The sequence below is a fragment of the Artibeus jamaicensis genome, unplaced genomic scaffold, assembly GCF_021234435.1.
Source record: "Artibeus jamaicensis isolate MK-2021 breed Jamaican fruit bat unplaced genomic scaffold, CSHL_Jam_final contig_525, whole genome shotgun sequence".
NCBI classification, from domain to species: domain Eukaryota; kingdom Metazoa; phylum Chordata; class Mammalia; order Chiroptera; family Phyllostomidae; genus Artibeus; species Artibeus jamaicensis.
The window spans coordinates 12988257-13007536 of record NW_026521874.1 but is presented as its reverse complement, the minus strand read 5'-3'; the positions used below and the strand labels follow the sequence as shown (position 1 = coordinate 13007536).

Below are 19280 nucleotides of genomic sequence, written 5' to 3'. Positions count from 1 at the left end.
ATGCTGCTCCACTACTGAGAACGGCCCACCTCCCGAGCTGACACGTGAGTTACAGCAAGGGTGGGGGAGGCTCTGTAGGGAAAGAAATAACCCACAGCTGAAAGTCAGTTCTGCAGGGAGATTAGCTCCTACGAGCCCTTGGATCCACGTGCAGCTGTGGCTTTCCTAAACGGAAGAAATCAGCACACCAAATAGCTGGGGCATTACAAATCCAAGGACCCTTAAAAATGCCTGATGAACCCCCTGGGAGCAGCTCATACAGCCACAGCCGGCACTTTAATAAATGGAGAGTCCTGTCCCAATGCTAATGCCTTTATCGCCACATCCCAGACCCTGCAGAGAGAGGGAAGCCTGTTTACAAAACGCCGCTGCCCGCTGTTAACATACGATTACAGCTTTCAGAGGTGCATATGATCTAACGCAGCCCTCGGAATGCACTGCAGTTCAGAGCATTTGGCTTTTGGGCCACAGAAAGCAGGGTCTGTGCTTTATCTCCTGCACGCGCAGGCAACACGCCTCCTGGGGCTTCTTCATGACCACGTGACACAGAGGTGCGTGTCAGCGCGAGAGAGACAATAACAGGTCATTTTAAAAGAATGATACATTTCAAAAGAAAACAGTACAGCAGAAGCTGTCTGCTTTCCCACAAACTGCACACCTGCCCCTGCTTTCCACCCCCACGAACTGATAACATGAACGAAATATTCTGTGTTGCACAGCCCGGGGACATTCCTGCTGTCGTCTTAACGACTCTAAATTCAAAGGGGCCTCGGGCCAGTGTCAGCACGCTCTGCTCTGAGTGAGCCCCGTCCCCACCGGACGCAGTTCAGGGTCTGCTGAGGGGCCAGGGCTGGCGGACGCTCCTCTGCATGGCCGTATCGGAGACCGACATGATTCTCAGATCTAATGGCCTGCATTAAAAGCTTGAATGGCAAGTAGATTGTTGGTTTGTTTTTTAATTAAAAAAGTATTCCTAATTTTTCTTCAGGGGAAAAAAGAGAAAAATGCTATTTTGAGAAGGAAGGAAAAAGCAGATGGAGGGAGAAACTTGACCTCCAGCCATCCTTGCAGAGGCCTCTACAAGCTGCCTCTGCACTCGGCACATCGACTTCCTCGTTTCTCCTCATCACAGCTGCCAGAGGTTTATCATGACACCTTCTGTACAGAAGACGACACCGAGGCCCAAGATGTTTGAAAATGCCTGACCCAGGGCCGCAGAGCCAGCGGGACCCAGGCCTGCTGCCAAGGCCGCTCTTTCCCACGGACCACCAGGTCCCCCTGTGGTTACCCAGGGTCGTCCATGCTCCACGGACTGTGAGAGAGAGCGCACGGCTCTCACCTCCGCTCCCACATCACAGGATATGGGCCCCTCCCTGACCCGGCACAATCACAGATGGAAATTACTGATGGCAAGAAAAAACTAGGGGATGGAGAGGAGCCAAGACCAGGTCAGGGTCTGAGGCAATAAACGTTAGAGAAACGAAGCGAAGAGGCGTCGACGAGCTACTCACACACTTGCGTGCGGCTTCTTTTTGGAAAAGTCACAGGCGAGACCGAGGTCTGATATCCGAACGTGTCCGTATTCGTCCAAGAGGATATTTGCTGGCTGAAGAGAAAGAGAAGGTGACCTCTGAGAGGCCCCCAAAAGCCACAGAGCCTCTGGGAACTTCTAAAACTATGGGCACTTGGTATCTCATTATTTTATTAGGTTTCCTCCTAAATACGAACTCTAGCTTTGGGTCATCACAACCAAGTAGGGCACGCGCAGTATCTCTCCTGCTAACTTTGGCAGACGAGTGGTGAGGACAGACGCTAAGGGTTCTGCCACTTAGCAAATGAAACAGAGGGCGGGGACGAGGGGAGGGGAGGGGCTGTGGCCGAAGCTCAGCAGAGTTTGAGAGCAGGCTCTCTCCACGGCGTTCCAGCCGGGACGGTGTGCCTCTGGACGGAGAGGGAGCCACCAGCTTCGTGGCTTCTGTGAACCGTAAGGACCTCTTCTGAGGCCACGAAGCACGGAGCAGACAGGAGTCTTGCGAGGAGGCACCCACACTGACCTAGGAAATCAGATGGTGCCGCGCCAGTCCCGATGGACGTCACTTCTGCTAGTTGGCGCCTGGTAGACACAGGGCCCTACCACGTGACCAAATACAATTTCGAGCACAACTCGGGTAAGCGTGCCCATTAAGATTAGATTCAGTCAGCACAATCATGAAGAACCAAGCTGATACACATCGAGTTACAGACATCTTAATATTTTTCTGCTGGAGATCAACTATTGTTTTGCTTGAAATAAAAATGATGGCATGCTATTATCAAAAGGGAGCATGAATAATCATGAGTGATTAGAATTAAGTTGGAATAGAAATTAAATAATACCACTGCCTACTAAATAGCTTAGAGAACAAAACTACAGTGGAGAGATGATTAGAAACCGGTTACAGATGTAAATTAAAATGTATTACAACAGTGCTTTATGGGCCTTCGGCATGCCTTGCATTCTTCTGCGAAGCTCACACGGGGAAATAAAAAGTCGTGTGCTAGCCAGCGTCTACTTATTTCTGATTCAATGAAAATAACGTGTTTTTCTTCTCTGTGCTCATATGAGAACTAAAGGAATGATTCTTCAACTTTGAAGAACGCATTAAAATTTACAAAGTACTTCGTGACAAAGATAATATGCTCAAAAATAAAACAGTTGAGAGTCTCAGCAGGTAACCATAAAAAGCAAATCAAAACATGGCTGTTCCCTGGAGGAAAGAAGGCAACCTGTGCCGTGCGGTTGGTGGCCTTTGGTTCATTCCAGAAGGAATCCAGACGGGAGCGCACACAGCCTCCGGGACGCTGGCCTCCCACGGGCAGGCGGCCACCGCTATCGTTTTCTTCTCCTTGTTACCGACACCTTTCTGTACCCGCACATTCACTTCCACAATGTGCCGTGGCCCCTTCTACCTCTCTCCCTGTCTTCCCGCCGCAGGCTGGGTGCGTGCGATGCTGCTGCCCTGAGCAAACCCCGAGCCCCCCGGGACCACAGCACCCGGGGCCACGCATCGTGGCCCAGAATGGGGAAACTCCGAATAGACTCACTTTACTTTTTCAACTCCAGTGAGAGTTTTCAAAATTTGTTTATTTATGTATTAACCCCGCCTCTGCCCCTCCCCCAAGTTAGCAACCATCAGCCTGTTCTCTCTCTACGGGTCTGTTTATACATTTGTTTTGTTTGTTTAAATTCCACAGGTAAGTGAAATCCTACTGTATTTGTCTTTTCTCCCTCTGACTGATTTCACTTACAACCCTCTGGGGCCATCTATGTTGGTGCGAATGGCGAAATTTCATTCTTTTTTACTTTATTTTTTATTTACTTTTTTTTTTCCCATTTACTGGCTTTCAAAGTCCAGTGAGATTTTAAAGAAAACAAGAACAGATGCCCAAGCATAGGATCCTGGGGCTATGTAGTTTTAGGATCTAAAAATCTACCTATTCGTGGTTTTCAGGGTGACCTCGAAACAGAGCCGCCGGGGAAGTCCTGCAGGCGGATCCGCCGCGCCCCAAGTGAGCTGGGACTCGGCCGCTCTCTGTCCTGGGTCACCAGCGCGAGTCCCGTGAGACGTATGTTCTTAGCCTGTTATCTCTGCCCATCCCCAGTTCTAACCCAGGACCAGGACCAACGCAGTTGCTTAGTGAACATTAACTGAACTACAACTGACTGTAAAATGAGTTCCACCAAAAAAGCTCGCACCCTGCATTTCCTGAATTAACCGATTCCCATTTCTGAATGCAGGTATGAGCTGCACCAGGCAGGGTGGCAGGTGCTGAGGTGACAGGGACAACCTGGACAGAGTTTAGAGCCCGGAAGAGGCAGGCGGCACACGATGGCAATGCCTTCAGGGAGCCAGGGAATGGCAGGCAGCAGTGAAGGACCGGGGCTGCCTGGAGGGTGCAGACCCAGGGGACAGCACCCCACACCCTGCCCCCGCCCCGCCTCACCTTCAGGTCTCTGTACACCACGAAGCGGCTGTGCATGTGCTCCAGCCCCAGGATGATCTCGGTGGCATAGAACCGCATCTCCTTCTCGGAAAACACCCCGTGCTGCGAGAGGTGGTAGTGCAGGTCGCCCCCTGGAGTCGGAGACACAGAATGTAACCCCAAAATCGCCACCGTCCTAAATAGTTGGGCGTTAAAAAAAAAGTCTGCTTCGGTTATAGGCCTAGCTCTGATTTCTGCAGTCAGACAAAACGCTTTAAAAATTAAAGAGAAAATTTAAACACGGAGAAGACTTATAAGCAGCGCTGGCTGGGACCACACAGAACGAAGTCATCGCTCTCAGGCTGGTCCCAGAAACAGCCCCGGGGGGGGGGGGGAGCTGCTCTGCTTCAATCCCCCAAATCCCATCTAATGACTGAATCGACCATATGTGGTCCTCCAGCAGCTGTCTTAGCAACTGGCTCTATGGACAAATAATAAACAAACAGATAAATAAACACACTGGTCATATTGGTAGACAGTTCATAAAGCAAGTAACAGTAGAACTTTTGAAACTTACTTTCCAATTACAGCTGACACACCATATTGTATGAGCTTCAGGTGTACAACATAGGAGCTGGACATTTATATAGTTTACAAAGTGACCACTTTGGGAAACCTAGCACCCACCTGACACCACACACAGTTATTACAATATCATTGATTATATTCCCTGTGCTGTACTTTACATCCCTGTATTTTCATAACTGGCAACAGGTACTTCTTAATTCTTGCACCTTTTCTACCCTTTCCTCTAACCCCCCTCCAATCTGGTGAAGAGAGTTTCTGTTTTGTTTGTTTATTTTGTTTTTTAGACTTCACTTATAAGTGAAATCATATGGTATTTGTCTTTCTCTGCTTATTTCAGTTAGTATCATACCCTCTAGGTCCATCTATGTTATCACAAATGATAAGACTGCATTCTCTTTTACAGCTAATACTGAATTGTACAAATTCACACCGCACCTTCCTTATCCATTCGTCTGCTGACAGACACGCAGAATGCTCCCATATCTCGACTACGGTAACTAAATACCGTAAAATTTTAACTGGTAAAATCCAGGTGGGGTTGTTTGGGTGTCCCCAGAAAAGTTCTTTCAACTTTGCTACGTGTTTGCAAGTTTTCATACTACAGTGTTGGAAAAAGCAAATAATCACGTGGTCTAACGTTACACAGTCGGGAAATGCCACCAGCAGGGTGAGGGAACGTTTCTGTGAACTGTACGGGAAAAGCATCTATCGATCTGTAAAAGTTACTGTGTGTCTAACTTGAATGCCCCGGCTTTTGTAAGTGCTGTGCCCTCCCTTTCACACATGCGTTCCTGTACAACTGGTATTACCAGATCAAGGTGAATGCCCGGCCCCCGTCGGGCGAAGGGAACGCCACGTGGACCTCTCTCACCGTGGACCGATCCTGCCTGTTCTGACAGTTGCACCAACAGAAGCGTGCAGAACACCTGCTGCTGTGTTTGTTCATCTTTTGTTTATCATTATGACCGTGAAACTCCTTCATGTTGTTGGACAGATCCAGCCTTAAACACTCAAAACACAGTAAAACTTCACATGGAGTTCAAAAAAGGCACTTAACTTGTTGAACTGGATGCCTTTTTACCTCAGCTCTTGTTACTAAAAATACTCCCACTTTCTGCTACCAGACGCTACTTCTCCCACTAACCCTTCTCGGCATTCTCGGGGCCATCACGCGTTCATAGTTTTACAGATCGATGCATAGCTGATCTGGGTTAAAGGCACAGCAAACTGGGCTAAAATCCCTTGAAGCTTGTTTTCAAATACATTTAATTTATATTCTTATGAGATATTTCCTTCCTGAAAGGTGGGGGTTAGAAGACTAATTAGCAATCGGAGCTGCATTCCAGAAAATCAAGTTTCACGTTAAGTGTTTTAGGAAAATCTTTTCAAGAAAATGCCACTTCCTGGGGAAGGACTGGGAGGGCCAGGGGGGAAACCACAGCCAACATTTTTAAATGAATGTTAACAAAAAATCGCAGCGTCAAAGGCTTCCTTAATCTTCAGGAAGAAACTCATCGTCTGAAGGGCCCCTACTGCCGGCTGCCCCCCGAGACTGACCAGCACGGCAAAGCCCTGCAGGGCTCCCCAGGCTTCACTCACCGTTCATCAGGTCCAAGATGAAGCAGAGTTTGTCCGGCGTGTGGAAGGCGTACGTCATGCAGACGATGAAAGGGCAATCCTAGCGCGAGAAGACACAAGACGGGGTGAGAAGGGCGAGGGCAAGGGCTCCCCTGAAAAGCACCCGACCAGCGAGCACCATCGACGGGTCTGTGCAGACATGCCGCTGCCCTGTCCACGCGCTGAGCACGGACCCCCATGTGGCGACTCTGCGGGCACAGGGAAACAGGGCCGGTCCCACGATCACAGCACAGAGACATAGGGACAGTGAATGGAGCAGAGGAACTCAAAGGTCCTTGCTCACCAGATTCGATCATGACTCTTCTGGCTACAACTTCGAAAGATTCGGATTCTACAGAAAAATATCACTGCCCTGCTAGTCTTGTTGTTGGCCTGTGTTTGCTTTTGGCAGGTCACAAAGCCATTTCAATCTTCATTTCTAAAGTTGGAACACTGTACTGTGGGGGTTGGGGGGGGTGGGTAAAGCTTTGTTTGCCTCTACAACCCTGAAACACTGAGAATAAAAGTAAAATTAAATCCGCTTTGGAAAGTGCAAAACTGTACCAGGGTCGGGGCTGAATAACTCAGTTGTGACTACGTCCATTTCCCCCAAGTTAATCTATAGATTCTGTGCAATTTTAATTAAAATAAAATTGACAAGCTGATTCTGAAATTTATGTGGTAATGGGGACAGAAAACAAGCTGGAAAACTCACGGTGCCACAGAACAAGACTTGTCATAACCAACAGTAGTAATTCAGAAAGCGTGGCGTTAACCAGAGGACGCACAAACAGGCAGTGGAAAAGAGCAGAGAACCCTGAAACAGCCCCCGACACACACATGGTCCATGCATTTGTGACAAAGTGACAAAGAAAGCACGGGGGGCTGGGGGGGGCTCTTCCATCGACAGTGCTGCAGCGGATGTGGGTTTCTGGGCAATGAAACTGTGAACAATCCCCCCCCTCACACCACACTGAGGTCCACTGTAGGCAGAAACACGTTGGAAGGTAAAACAATAACGCTTCTATAAGAAAACAAAAGAGAGTATCTTCCCTGGCTGGTGCAGTTCAGTGGTTGAGCGTGGGCCTGTGAACCAAAGGGTCACTGGTTCAATTCCCAGTCAGGATGCATGCCTGGGTTGCAGGCTGGGTCCCAAATAGGAGGCACGTGAGAGGCAACCACACATTGATGTTTCTCTCCCTCTTTCTCCTTCCCTTCCCCTCTCTAAAAAGTAAATAAATAAAATCTAAAAAAAAAAAAAAAGAGAGTATCTTCATGATCTTAGGGTAAGTAAATACCCCCTCAATAGGCCACAGGAAAGCGCTAACAATAAAACATTGATAAACTAGACCAAAACAAAACTAAGAATGTCTGTTCTTCGGAAGGCACCATTAAGAGAGTAAACAGGCAAGTCACAGAACAGGAGAAAATATCTGTAATCCATAAATGCAATAAGGCCTCATTTAGAATATACAGAGAAGTCTTGCAAATCAACAAAGCAGAAAAGCAATCAACCCAGCGGAAAAATGGCAAATGACAATAACAACAGTAATTGAATAGCACTTCACATTAAGAGGCTAGCAATGGCTCACGAGCCTGTGAACAGAAGTGAACCTCAGCTGTCCCCAAGCAAACACAAACTACAAATTGCAACGTGCCACCACTCGGACTCACAGACACCAAGACGGAAAAGACCGGCAATGCCAAGTGCTGGGAAGATGGGGAGTGAGTGGGGCGTCTGCACACGGCTGCGAGGAGTGTCGAACGGAACACCATGCTCACGGCCGGTGGCCGGTCCCCGCCAAAGCGGAGCACCGCCTACAAACTCTGGGCTGTCTGCCTCATGGGACCCGGTCCTTGTGTGCGTATACGGAGGCCTGCACGGACCGCTCCTCACAGCACCACTCAAAACAGCCCAAACCAGGCACAGCCCAAATGCCTACCGCGCTGGGACGGACCCCCAAACTGTGGAACACCAGAGAGCAAGGGGCAGCAGGCGTTTTCCACAAAGGGTGGGGCGGTAAGTACTGTAGGCCCTGCAGGCCCCCTACAGGCTCTGTCACACATTCTTTGCTTATTTTCTTTGCTACCCTTTAAAAACATCAAAACCGTCCTTAGTGCACAGGCTGCACCAAAAAGGCCACCAGCCAGATCTGGCCCACAGGCTACACATAGCTGGCTGACCCCTGTATTTGGCTACAGAACGCACTGTGGTCGAGTGCGACGCCACAGATGGATGGCACAAGGAACGCTGGGTGAGTGACAGGAGCCAGTCACAAGAGAGCATTTACTTAAAGTTCAAACACAGGCGACGCTAAATGATGGGGTCAGAGGCACGGGCAGCAGTTAGTCTGGGCATGGGGGCGTGGCTAAGCGGGGCTGCCTTCGGAGGCTCCTGGAGCCCCGGGGACTTTCTACCTCCGGTCGGTGAGCTGGGCGCACGCGCGCGCACGCACGCACGCACGCATGCACGCACGCGCCGCCCTGCGGAAATCCCTCTGCGCCGTGGCTGATCCCTCCATCTGGGTCTGCTCAGACTCTGCATACACCGGGGGTACTGGCCAAGCGACTGACTCAAATAAAGAACGGCACCGAGTATCTCTACCCACCTTTTTAACCGAAATAATCTATAAATAGCACTCCCACTGCTCAAACCTGTGTTAAGGGCCTCCAGACAAATTTGGGTTCACAGAGTCCTACAAACTAAAGATGCATAAACTTGAACTCCATCCCCAGACATCTTTTGGAGGAAATTCAGAATGAATTACAAAATTCATTTTGTGGTTACCTAGTTTTCCTTAGAATTCTGTTGAGACAGTATTAGTGTTTCCTAATTTCAAAATCTAGGTTTTTTAAAATCGTCATCGTAATTCTTTTCCATTACCATTTAGTCTCTTCTACCCCTCCCCCAGCGATCACCACACCGTTGTCCGTGGCCGCGAGCCCTTTCTCCTTTCTTGCTCAATCCCTCCACCCCCTAACCTCCCCCACACTAGCTGTCATCTGCTCTCCATCTATGAGTCTTCAAAGTCTGTTTTAAATTGGTTTAAAAAAAACAAAAAGGATGTATTTTTTTGTTCAAAACCCCATGACCCATGGGTGGAGGGCGCCGTCCCACTCAGAACCCACCCACCCACGTCTAACTCATGGTGCTCCTTCTTGCACGGGGTTCCCCACGGGCTCCTGCCTCTGGTCTGTGAGCACCTGGGCCACAGAGCAGAGAAGTGGGCAGCCCTGGAACTCAGTAAAGCCACGGCCTTTCCTGGCTTGAGGCAGTAACTGCACTCGCTTCACCCAGGGGTGCCAGGGGTGTCTCCGAAGATGACAATGCATGACCTCGTTAAGGACAACACTGGGCACACGTCCAAAGGTTCAGGTGTCCTTAAGAAGTTAGGTTATTAAGGAGGGGCGTGAATTGTAGATTTAGAATCATAGGCTATCTGAGTAGAAAGGGCCCTTTAAAAAAATTACCTGGTTCAACTTCTTTATTTTAAAGACGAGGAAACTAAAACCCCCATGGGGGAAATGACGTGCCTGAGGTCACGGAGAAAGTTGGCAGCTGGCCAACACCCAAACCCCATGCCGCCTGACCCTCTCCAGAGTCCTACGTGAGGCATCGTCTAGAAGCAAGACTTTTACAGTGATGTGAACTTGAACCTCGGCTAAAGGAAGGCAATTCGGTCCCTGCTCTGGAACTCCCTGACTGCAACGCCTCCCCTCTCGGGCGCTGAGCGGGTACCACACAGAGTCCCGCATGGCCTCTGGGACACAGGGAACCAACTCCTGACCAATGAGAACAAACAGGCGGCAACCGAATGAATGGTGCTGGTACAGGTGCGAAGGTCCTTACTGTTCAGGTGTTCTGCCCTGATGACCAATAAAGGTCAATAGGAACTAGTGAATTTTTAGTGGCACATCCTTAAACAAAGCTCCTCAGCAAAGAACTGTCTTTGATTTCCTATTGGTAGTAAGCAAAGTAGCCTGAATTGTGCCCCAACTGTGTACACAACTGTGATAAAACAGACCGTGAAGGGTTTCTTTAAGAATCGTCTCCACTTTGCAGTCAGAGGGAGCTCCTCAGGCAGCAGACCCGGTTCATTACGTTATCTCCCCCTCAACACCCGCTGTTTCCAACCGCTGTCCGGTCTGAAATCCTCCGTGTTGGCCCAGAAAGCCCTCCACGGTGTGGTCCGGTCTGGCCTGTGCCTGCTTCTCTCTCTCCAGCCTCATCTTGCGCTCCTCACCCCCATCTTGCGCTCCTCACCCCACCACATCTGACCCCCACCCGGCGGCCTTCCCTCCGGTCCCCCTGCCCTGCGCTGGGGACCAGACGCGCTCTGGCACCCCCTGTGACTTCGCGGGTGCACTCGCTGACGACATCTCCACTCTGGCACGTGCCTGCCAACACTGTGCACTGACCTTTCACAGCCCCACCCATGTGTTCCGATCACCTGCGCTCTTCTGGGCCCACCTGAACACTACCGCCCTCTCTCGGTCTCTGCGCAGCCTGAGAGGAGCCAGGAGCACAGGCTCGTTCCGGGACCCCCGTCCCACAGCGGAGCGGCTGGCGCGGTCAGGGTCCTCGACTGCGCTCTCCCCAGCCCTGGGCGCACTCACTCTGCCTCTCGAACACGACAGCCCTCGTCGCTGCACACGAGTTACAGGGTACTTCCGGGGAGTGCAACACCCCACTGGACACTGGAAGGACAGACTCACCCTTCCCATAAAAAATAAACAATAGAAAAACCTATGATGCGTGACTGCAATCCAGAATCACACCAATACCCTAGGACATCATGTCGATAAAGGCTGATTTAAAGTTTAGCCTCCCGAGACCATTTTAAACTGGAGATTACTAAAAACCTAGAGACAGTGGCCTCTGATTAGTAAAAACAATATCAAATAACTTTACTACAACTCTTCTGGTTAAATACCACACACACACACACATATACACACACATAAACACAAACTAAACAGTTTTGATACTTGAATAAAAACATAAACAACTCCTTTAAATTAGTTCAAAGCAGTAACCCAATAAAACCCCGATTTTCTATTAATTATCCCCTTAGCTGAGTACATGTAAAATTGCTACGTGAAAATTGTATGGACATTTTGCCAACACCAACAATTGCTTTCCATGGGCTTTCTTGAGAATGACTACCCAAGGCTTTGAGAAAACTCATTAACAGTGAGCACTCCCTAATCACAGACACTCTGCAGTGAGCACACATTTCCGTGTGAAACTGAAGAGACATTTCCAGCTGAAGTCAGACGCCGAGGCTGCTCCCAGTGAGTCCACTCCAGGGGACAGGCTGCTTGGCTTCCATTCCAATTAGCTGAGAACTCGGTCATGCACACAGGCCAGTGACTCTTATACGAAGCGCTCAGTGCCTACACGCTGGGCGGTCGAGGCCCATAACCAAGAAGGATTTACAGCCATGGCACCTTCGCTCGTTAGAGTCCAGTTAAATTATGACATTCTCTTGCTTCAACAGCAGACAGCCCTTCCAGAACCATTAAAGCTAATGCTAGAATAACACTGACCACAATGCAATCAACATTGGTGATAAACGAAAAACATGGGGCCTGTGAAGGGATGGTGAGAAAGGAACCCTGGGAGTGTGCCGGGAAGCCGGGGACTTTGGGCAAGGAAATTAACCTCCTGGGTCTCCGGTTCCTTGCCTATTAGATGAGAGAGATTCTTTGACTCACCACTAAAATTCGGTCCTTTCAAACCCTCTCGGTGAAGAGGACCTTATTTAGAATCCAGTCGTGGTAGGTGGAGGTCCCCACACGTTTCACTGTGCATAAGCCTTCACGTGCAAACCCTCACGTGAACTGCACAGCACAGGCCTGGCCATTCCAGGCTCGCCGCCTCCCTTCCCTCCCAGCCCCCGCCCCCTGGCCTCTGAGAACACTGCCCACAGGCCCGCGGGCAGCAAGCGCACACCCAGGTCTCTGGGGCAGGGAGTGTTTCTGGAGGCGCCTTCATACACGTCTGTCCAAATGGAGCAGAGCCAAGGCTTCATCCTGGGTGATACCACTCACAGAAAAAAATCGGAATGGGACACTGTTTTGCAAGTAAAGACACAGGGTCAAAGCGTGTCTTCACACGGCTGAACTAAACACACTGGCTAGACACACAAATCACACCCCCGACAGGCAGGCACACGGCCCCGGAAACGGAAATGACCGAAGGCCACAGCAGGTGCCAAGTGGCGAGTGCGGAGAAGTCACCTCCACAGGGAACAGCGCCTGGGACGACCCCACGGGGACAATTCGGAGGCGGCCAACCCCGGGCGCTTCCTCTCTGTCTGTGTGTGAAGGGCGCCAGCCACGCTCCTCTTACTTCTTCTCTCTGGGTTAGTCCTTCTCAGTCACGCAGTCAGTTCTTAACTATACTTGCTGTTCTGGTTGTTGTTACGATTATTTTTCTGGCTTCTCTCCAACCGTCTTTCACAAAGAAGTGAATCGTAACTAAGCGCTAAAGGGAGAAGGCATGGGTGCTCCCAGTGATGGGTACGTCCTTTCCTAACTCGAAAATTACAGGGATGACATCCGAATTGGACACTATCACAGTGCCCCTGTTCCCTGCTGTAAATCCTAACCTGCCCCATGACTGGCCAGCCCCGTAAGTCACCAGAAAATGCCTACATTTCAAATACACTGTCCTGACAGCAAACAACCAGGGAAATGAGAAAGAAAAGCACTGTTCAAAATTCAATACTTACTCCTGTACTCACGAGCGACAACATAATCCTTTCATTCAAGGCCAGTGTCTCTCCTTGTTTCATCTTGATCCTCTTCTTGTCTAAGCATTTCATTGCGTACCTAGAAACACGAACATCACTGAAAAGTCAACGCTGGGAACACACCCAGATGGATTGAAACAAGACATATTGCCCTGGGGAAAGTTTCTAAAGACTCCCGTGGTGTTTAAAAGAAGCAAACTGGCATCCGGGTGCCATGCAGAAAAACGTTCCCACGTGTGTGAAGAAAAGAAAAACCAACCCCCCTCCGGGGTCGGGGGTGGCATAATCCCCCTCCTGGGCTGTGGGCTGTGCAGAGTGACTTCCAAAGAGCACACAGCACGGAGGAGCGGGAGAGTGGCTTCACAGTACAAACATCTGACACACACGACCTCAGCGGAGGGCTCAAGGTCAACATCATCAGTGCTACAGCACTCAGGTAACTGGTGGCTTTGCTAGGATGTGGTGAGAATGGCACTTTACCACGGGGTCTTCCTTCCAAAAGCCCATAACCCCAGTCCAACCGAGGGAAAAGCATCAGACAAGCCCAAGGACAGTCGACTGTATATGTCGGCTTTTTCGAGACTCAGGTAAAATAACAAATGCGTATCAAGAAATAAACTGATACTATTTACTTCTACAACATCATGCAACAGGCTAGACATTCTAAATACCTCAACAAGCTACAATGATGAAGTAAAACTGATAATTTAGTGAAATGTAGCACATGACAAGTAAAGTACATTGTGTAGGCTCAAGGGGCCCACTGAGGCGAGTGTGGGGAGGAGAAGGACGTTTCCCTACCAGACTCTGTTTTTACAGAGTATCCTCACATTTAATTCTTACAGCAAGGCAGGCACTTCTTCCAACTCCACTTTACAAACTAGGATCGGAGGCTCCGGGAGGCCCAAACTTGGCCTCAGCCAGGGAGACACTGCGGAAGTGCGTGTGACCTAGCCGTGTGACACCAGGGGCCCGTGCTCCGGGTCCCTGTGCTACCTGTCCCAGCACGACACCAGGCTTCAGACACCTGGGTGCCAGGCACTGGGCTCACCCTGCACAGCGTCTCAAAGCGGGAAGAAGAACAATGGGCACAAATCAGTGAAGGTAAATTCCAGCCCCAACGTTAATAAAAAACGTGCCAACCACTGAACCAGGACAGACGCAGGCAGAGGCTGAGGGGCAACCTGACGGTGACGCCAGGGCGGCAGCAGGGGGAGGCAGGCCCTGGAGGAGGTGACCCCAACTGCTCCTTCTCACGCCGACTCAGTGGTTCTGTAACCAACCTCACAGACTACGCCACCTGCCCACCGTTCTGACACGCCTGTCACTTCATCAGACGTGTAGGTCTGCGTCTAACATCACACCTTTCCATTGTCTTTTGCCTTCCGAAATATGTTCCCTTGAGCTGCCTCTATAGTAGCAGAATCCCCCTAGCCCACTTGAGAATCCCACCTGCACTTTCTACAGGACCCTTACACCTGGCTCACAGGCACCGGACTGCCTCACATCCGCCCCATGAGATAAGTGATTGCAGTGAGAGATGGGCCCCACGATCTCCACAGCAGGGTGCCTGCCCTCCCCATCGGCACCCAGCTACCCATCTGTGGAAGCCACGCCCCCTGGAATGCTACCATCCAGAACTGCGCGTGCTAAGTCATGGGTGGGTCATTATTTAGGAGAGAATGTCTACTTCTTTTTGAGCTACACGACTTAGAGAGCTAGACTTGGGCTTCCAACAACCTATGCAGGGATTTTCTTCGGCTGCAAGCAAAAAATCCTCTTCACGGTCCCAGAAAAACGTGTGAGCATCGGACACTTACATCTTCCCAGTGTCTGCTTTCCTGCAGCCGTACACTTCACCAAAGCCTCCCCGGCCAATGATCCTGTGTACGCTGAAATCGTTCATGGTCAACTGCAAATTCAAAAGGCAAAATGGAAACAGGCGGGCGGCTGTGTGAAAACTACGTCGTAAAGATTTAGTTCCATGCAAAGCACAGACAAGCTACTGAAACGGCAGCTCTGCCGCAGAGATCTGCCCTTTGCCCGGCTGACGCCTGACGTGGATGGAGGAGCTGCACTCGGCGGCCAGGCTCTCCAGGACCTCCCCCCGCCCCACCCCCGGGACGTACAAAACGGAGGCACGTGGGAACGTAACAGGGGGAGCCACGCTAGACTGCTCTTCCAGTCTCATCAGTCAGGTGGCAAGACACACGTCCCTTGAAGCCAAGTGATTGTGAAATTTCTAGTCAAAAGGAGAAGCAGCTTCGGCTACTCTGGAGCCTCAAGTTTGGGAAAACTCAGCACGTCCAGGGCCTGGCATGGGGGAAAACTAAGTCCATGGCCAGGGCATCTGTGCTTCCCGAACCGGGAGCCATATGATCAGAAAACCCAACAGATGCTGGCCATGTGAGCTTTTTATCGATAACATCAGAGCAGGGCGAGGACATGTGCCGGGCATGTGAGCATGAAACCAGCCTCAGTGTGAGTGAAGGACAGAAAGAGGCTTTATTCACAAGCACTTTCCTCTCGTCGACTGTGGCTCCATAAAGCCCTGCCTCATACGGAGGTTTAACAGCTCTAGACGGTGCAAAGTCAGAGAGAACATCCTACGGTCATGTAAAGAGGGCTCTGGATCACGGAAAACGCCTACTGTTTACACACCCTGGCAATTAAGGGTCGGGTTCCTGAAGGTTCTCCCAGAACCCCTAAAACTTCATGCCTGCATCGGGGTACGGGCAGCTGGCCACTGGCCACCCTGGGCAGTAGCATCACATCGGACACTGAGGGGACATGGGACACAAGGACGCCAGGCCTGGGCACGAGGAAGATCCACAGCAAATGTAAGGGATTTCTGAAAACTGTGTGTGCTGCCTTTCACCAGGAAACGTGATGGAAAGGGGAGATTAAAAAAACAGATAAACAAAAACCCAACTCCTCTTCCAACAGGACCATTCAAGTAAAAAATGCTAAAAAAAAATGCATCCAGTTGATAACTAATTTTTCCCAACTGCAAGCCTACGTAGGGGGAGAGCAGGTGGGGGAAGGCAGGAGAGGCCGCACGGAGAAATGTACCCTAAAAGCGAAGAAAGAGGGCCCGTGGCCTGGAATTCCTGCCGCTAAAACAAGATGTAAGGCCAAGGAAGAAGCAGGTGCTGGAAAGCGGCCAGCGTTTGGGGGCTGTTTTTAGTGTTCTCAAAACAGAAGATATGAGACTTTGGTCTAAAAAAAGACGTCATCGTCTGTAGCACGACTGCACCTGCTAATACGGAAAAGGAAGGGCACTTTCACACGCGTGGCAAAAGACAAGGGCACACATGAGTCATGTCACGCAGACTTGTATTTGCACTACTGTTTCTGTTGAAAGGGTGGGTCGCTGCCTAAAATACCCTTTCTTCAATCAATAAACACATTCTGAGAGGAACACAAAAAAAGAGAATTAAAGAACCCAACTTGTTTACAGCCGGGCCGGCCTTTGCGTGTGGGAAGCTGTGAGCACATCTGCTCGGGGCGGCCCATCGCCCTGGGGAGTTGGCTCCGGAACCGAGTATTTTCTCATGAAGTGAAGCCAGAGGGAGTTTTTATTTTAAGAAAGAAAGACAGGCAAAGATAATACTCACGTGGATATTTAACTCTACGTTTTTCCACTGACAAAATCTGGTGAACTTGTCACTGAAAAAGAACACAAATGATTACTGGAAAGTTGAATATCAAAGTAACCGGACTTCGGGAGCGGAGCCCCACTCCTGGTTCCCTTCTCAGACAGAGCAGGTTTCCTCAAACTCGTTCTCGAGAGGCAGCCCCGGGGCGGCTTTGCTTTAAGCTTCAAACGCGCGGCATCGCAGTTCTCCTCTACCTGCCCTCACGCTTCAGGCGTCTGTCTGTCTCGGTCCGCACTGTTCCACGGGCCAACACAAACCACATATGTGAAATTACATGTTAATAATGTATTTGATTTAACCCCAAAATCTCAAAAACTATCATTTCCCCACATAACCAATATAAAGTTATTGACCAGAAACTCTACATCCTTACTTTTCCTGAAGCCCCTGGAGCCCGGTGCGCACCTGCGCCGCCGGCTGCGCTAATGCAGACCAGTCGCGTTGCACGTGCTGAGCGGCTACCCCTGGCTACCGCCCTGGCCAACACAGCTTTAATGAACAAAAAATGAATGTTTACAGGTAATTGTGAGAGTAACGAACCCCCGATGTGCTAGGCTTCGAAGGCCTACTTACTCAACACCTCCATGGCAGGCACTGTCCATTCCCATCTCACAGCCAAGGCCAAGGCCTGTCCCAGGCCACACACAGTGTGAGTGGGTGGAAGGGAGTCTGGACCCGGACCACGCACTGCCTCTCCAAGATGCGCAGTGTCGGAGAGGAGCCTTCGCACCCGTCTACGGCCACCCCGCCCTGAACGCACCCAATCTCGTCTGCTCTCAGGAGCTAAGCAGGGTCGGGCCTGGTCAGTACTAGGACGGGAGAAGCCCTCGGACCAGCATCCAGGACACCACAGGCAGGCTGCAGGGTGTGCCGCTGCCTCAGCTGCCGGATGGGTGCTTTTGCATCATAAACTAAGAAAAATGTCTCTTTAATAAATACATTATTTTGGTTACTTTTAAATTAACGTTCTTATAAAGTACAAGCTGTGAGTATTATCAGCATTACAATAAAATGCCCTAAAGGCACGAATACCCTGGTTCCCCAGGGACCTCACCTAACACGCACTCCACTGAGCTCTTTAAAACGTCTCTGGGGCCACTAATCCCATTGAAAACCAAAAGCGGAAGAACTCTTTGTAGTCACATAGTATCTTTTTCCACCGACTCTAAAATGACTTTTAATGAACGTTTCTTTGATCCTCCTCACATCTCTGTGAGGCTGGTAAAATAAACTACATTCTGAGATTTCATACAGCTTTTTCTTAGTGTGGTCAGAGCGAAAGCTGGAACCGCGCTGAGCGCGCCCTGCGTTTATACCACCACCCCCACCCGGCCCTGCCGCTCCGTGAGACCCCAGTGCTCCACCAGCTCAGCGGTCCTCTTTTCTCACACCCGGTTCCCAGCTGGCAGCAGGGGGTGGTGCTCGCCTTACACTCTAGCCGGGCAGGGTGAACAGCCCGGGACAGGGGGGTGCCCAGCTGGCCCAGAGGAGGGTAGGGGAGGCGAGAGTAGGCAGTTCTGACTCCAAGGTTGCGTGGTGTTGGACTGCTCGGCAGTGGAGTCCACCGCCTGAACAGGGCCCGCAGGCCTCGTCCAGAAAAGGGAAGGCCTCCCCACGGATTCCGCCCACCCTGCCAGGACCGCGGCCCTGGGCCCCTGCTGGGCCTCTGGGGGAGGGGGGGTGGGGGGAGGAGAGAGAAGAGGAGTCCTCACCGCTATTACTGCACTGCCCTGCGGCTGGAGCCCGGAGGCCCTTTCAGAGTGTGGCCGTCCCGAGGACAGCAAGGCTGCAAAGGCTCTATTCGTGGGACGTCTGCGCCCTGGGCCGGCAGCCCGTCCCAGTCCCCGTCCCCGTCCCAGTCCCCGTCCCCTCCGTGGTTCTGCTGCTTTCCGGCCAAGTTTCTGCCCCCACCCAGAAAAGCGTGATCATCTGTATGCATATGAGCTTCCAAAGCACTGACTCGCTCCAGAATAAAATCATCTGTTGAACTCAACGCAAGTTTGTTTTTCTCTAAATCACTTGAACATGTGGAGGGAAGAAAACTATGATGAAGCAGCCGCCGGGCGCGCCGCCGGGCACGCATCCGGGCTGCGGAGAAAGGCACGGCAGGGCGAACGCAGATGGGCTTTGACGTGCGTCACCACAGACAGGGGCTCCACACGCTGGCACCGACCCCAGGTGGTGTCGGTGGTGGGGGGGTGTCTGACACGCGGACGAGCTGGACGCGTTTACAGACGTCACTGCCACGTTTCAGAATTTTGATGGCGAGCGTGCTCTTCCACAGCTTGAGTGACGCAAAGGGACATATTTATTAGGTGTATTAGTGACACATTGGGTCACAGACATGCACGTGCCCACACCCTTCAGACTATGAGAATCAAGTGCACAGGCCTGTCCCACCCTGGGGACGTGGTTTTGAAGGCCGAACAAGTGAGTCAGGTCAATTACACAGCTGCACTGGCACTGGCGAAGGTGCCCCAGTGAGACACTTTCAAGCCAGAGGTTTCCCAGCCTATTTAAATGTTAGGCCATTTCATAACTAAAGAACTACAAGTCGAAGGGACGTTACGCTACGCAAACTGAAATGACACTGCCACGTCGAGGATACAGGCCAACTGGAAGCCTGCCCCCCAGCACAAGGTCAGCAACGCCCTGGTGCCTGAGTGGGCCAACGCGCGTTGGAAGGGCAGCGTTT

At 50.9% G+C, this 19280-nt stretch overlaps 1 protein-coding gene across 4 annotated transcripts in view; it reads right to left on the bottom strand.

The window, feature by feature from the left end:
* GRK3 (G protein-coupled receptor kinase 3) overlaps positions 1-19280 on the bottom strand; it is a 110171-nt gene that overhangs the window by 22560 nt on the left and 68331 nt on the right. For all 4 annotated transcript variants that reach the window (XM_037156211.2, XM_053669596.1, XM_037156212.2 and 1 more), the window contains 6 exons: positions 16544-16595; positions 14747-14838; positions 12906-13005; positions 6151-6229; positions 3985-4115; positions 1512-1606 (listed from right to left, as the gene is read on the bottom strand). In XM_037156211.2, the coding sequence (XP_037012106.2) occupies positions 1512-1606; positions 3985-4115; positions 6151-6229; positions 12906-13005; positions 14747-14838; positions 16544-16595 (549 nt within the window). The remainder of the gene's footprint in view (positions 1-1511; positions 1607-3984; positions 4116-6150; positions 6230-12905; positions 13006-14746; positions 14839-16543; positions 16596-19280) is intronic.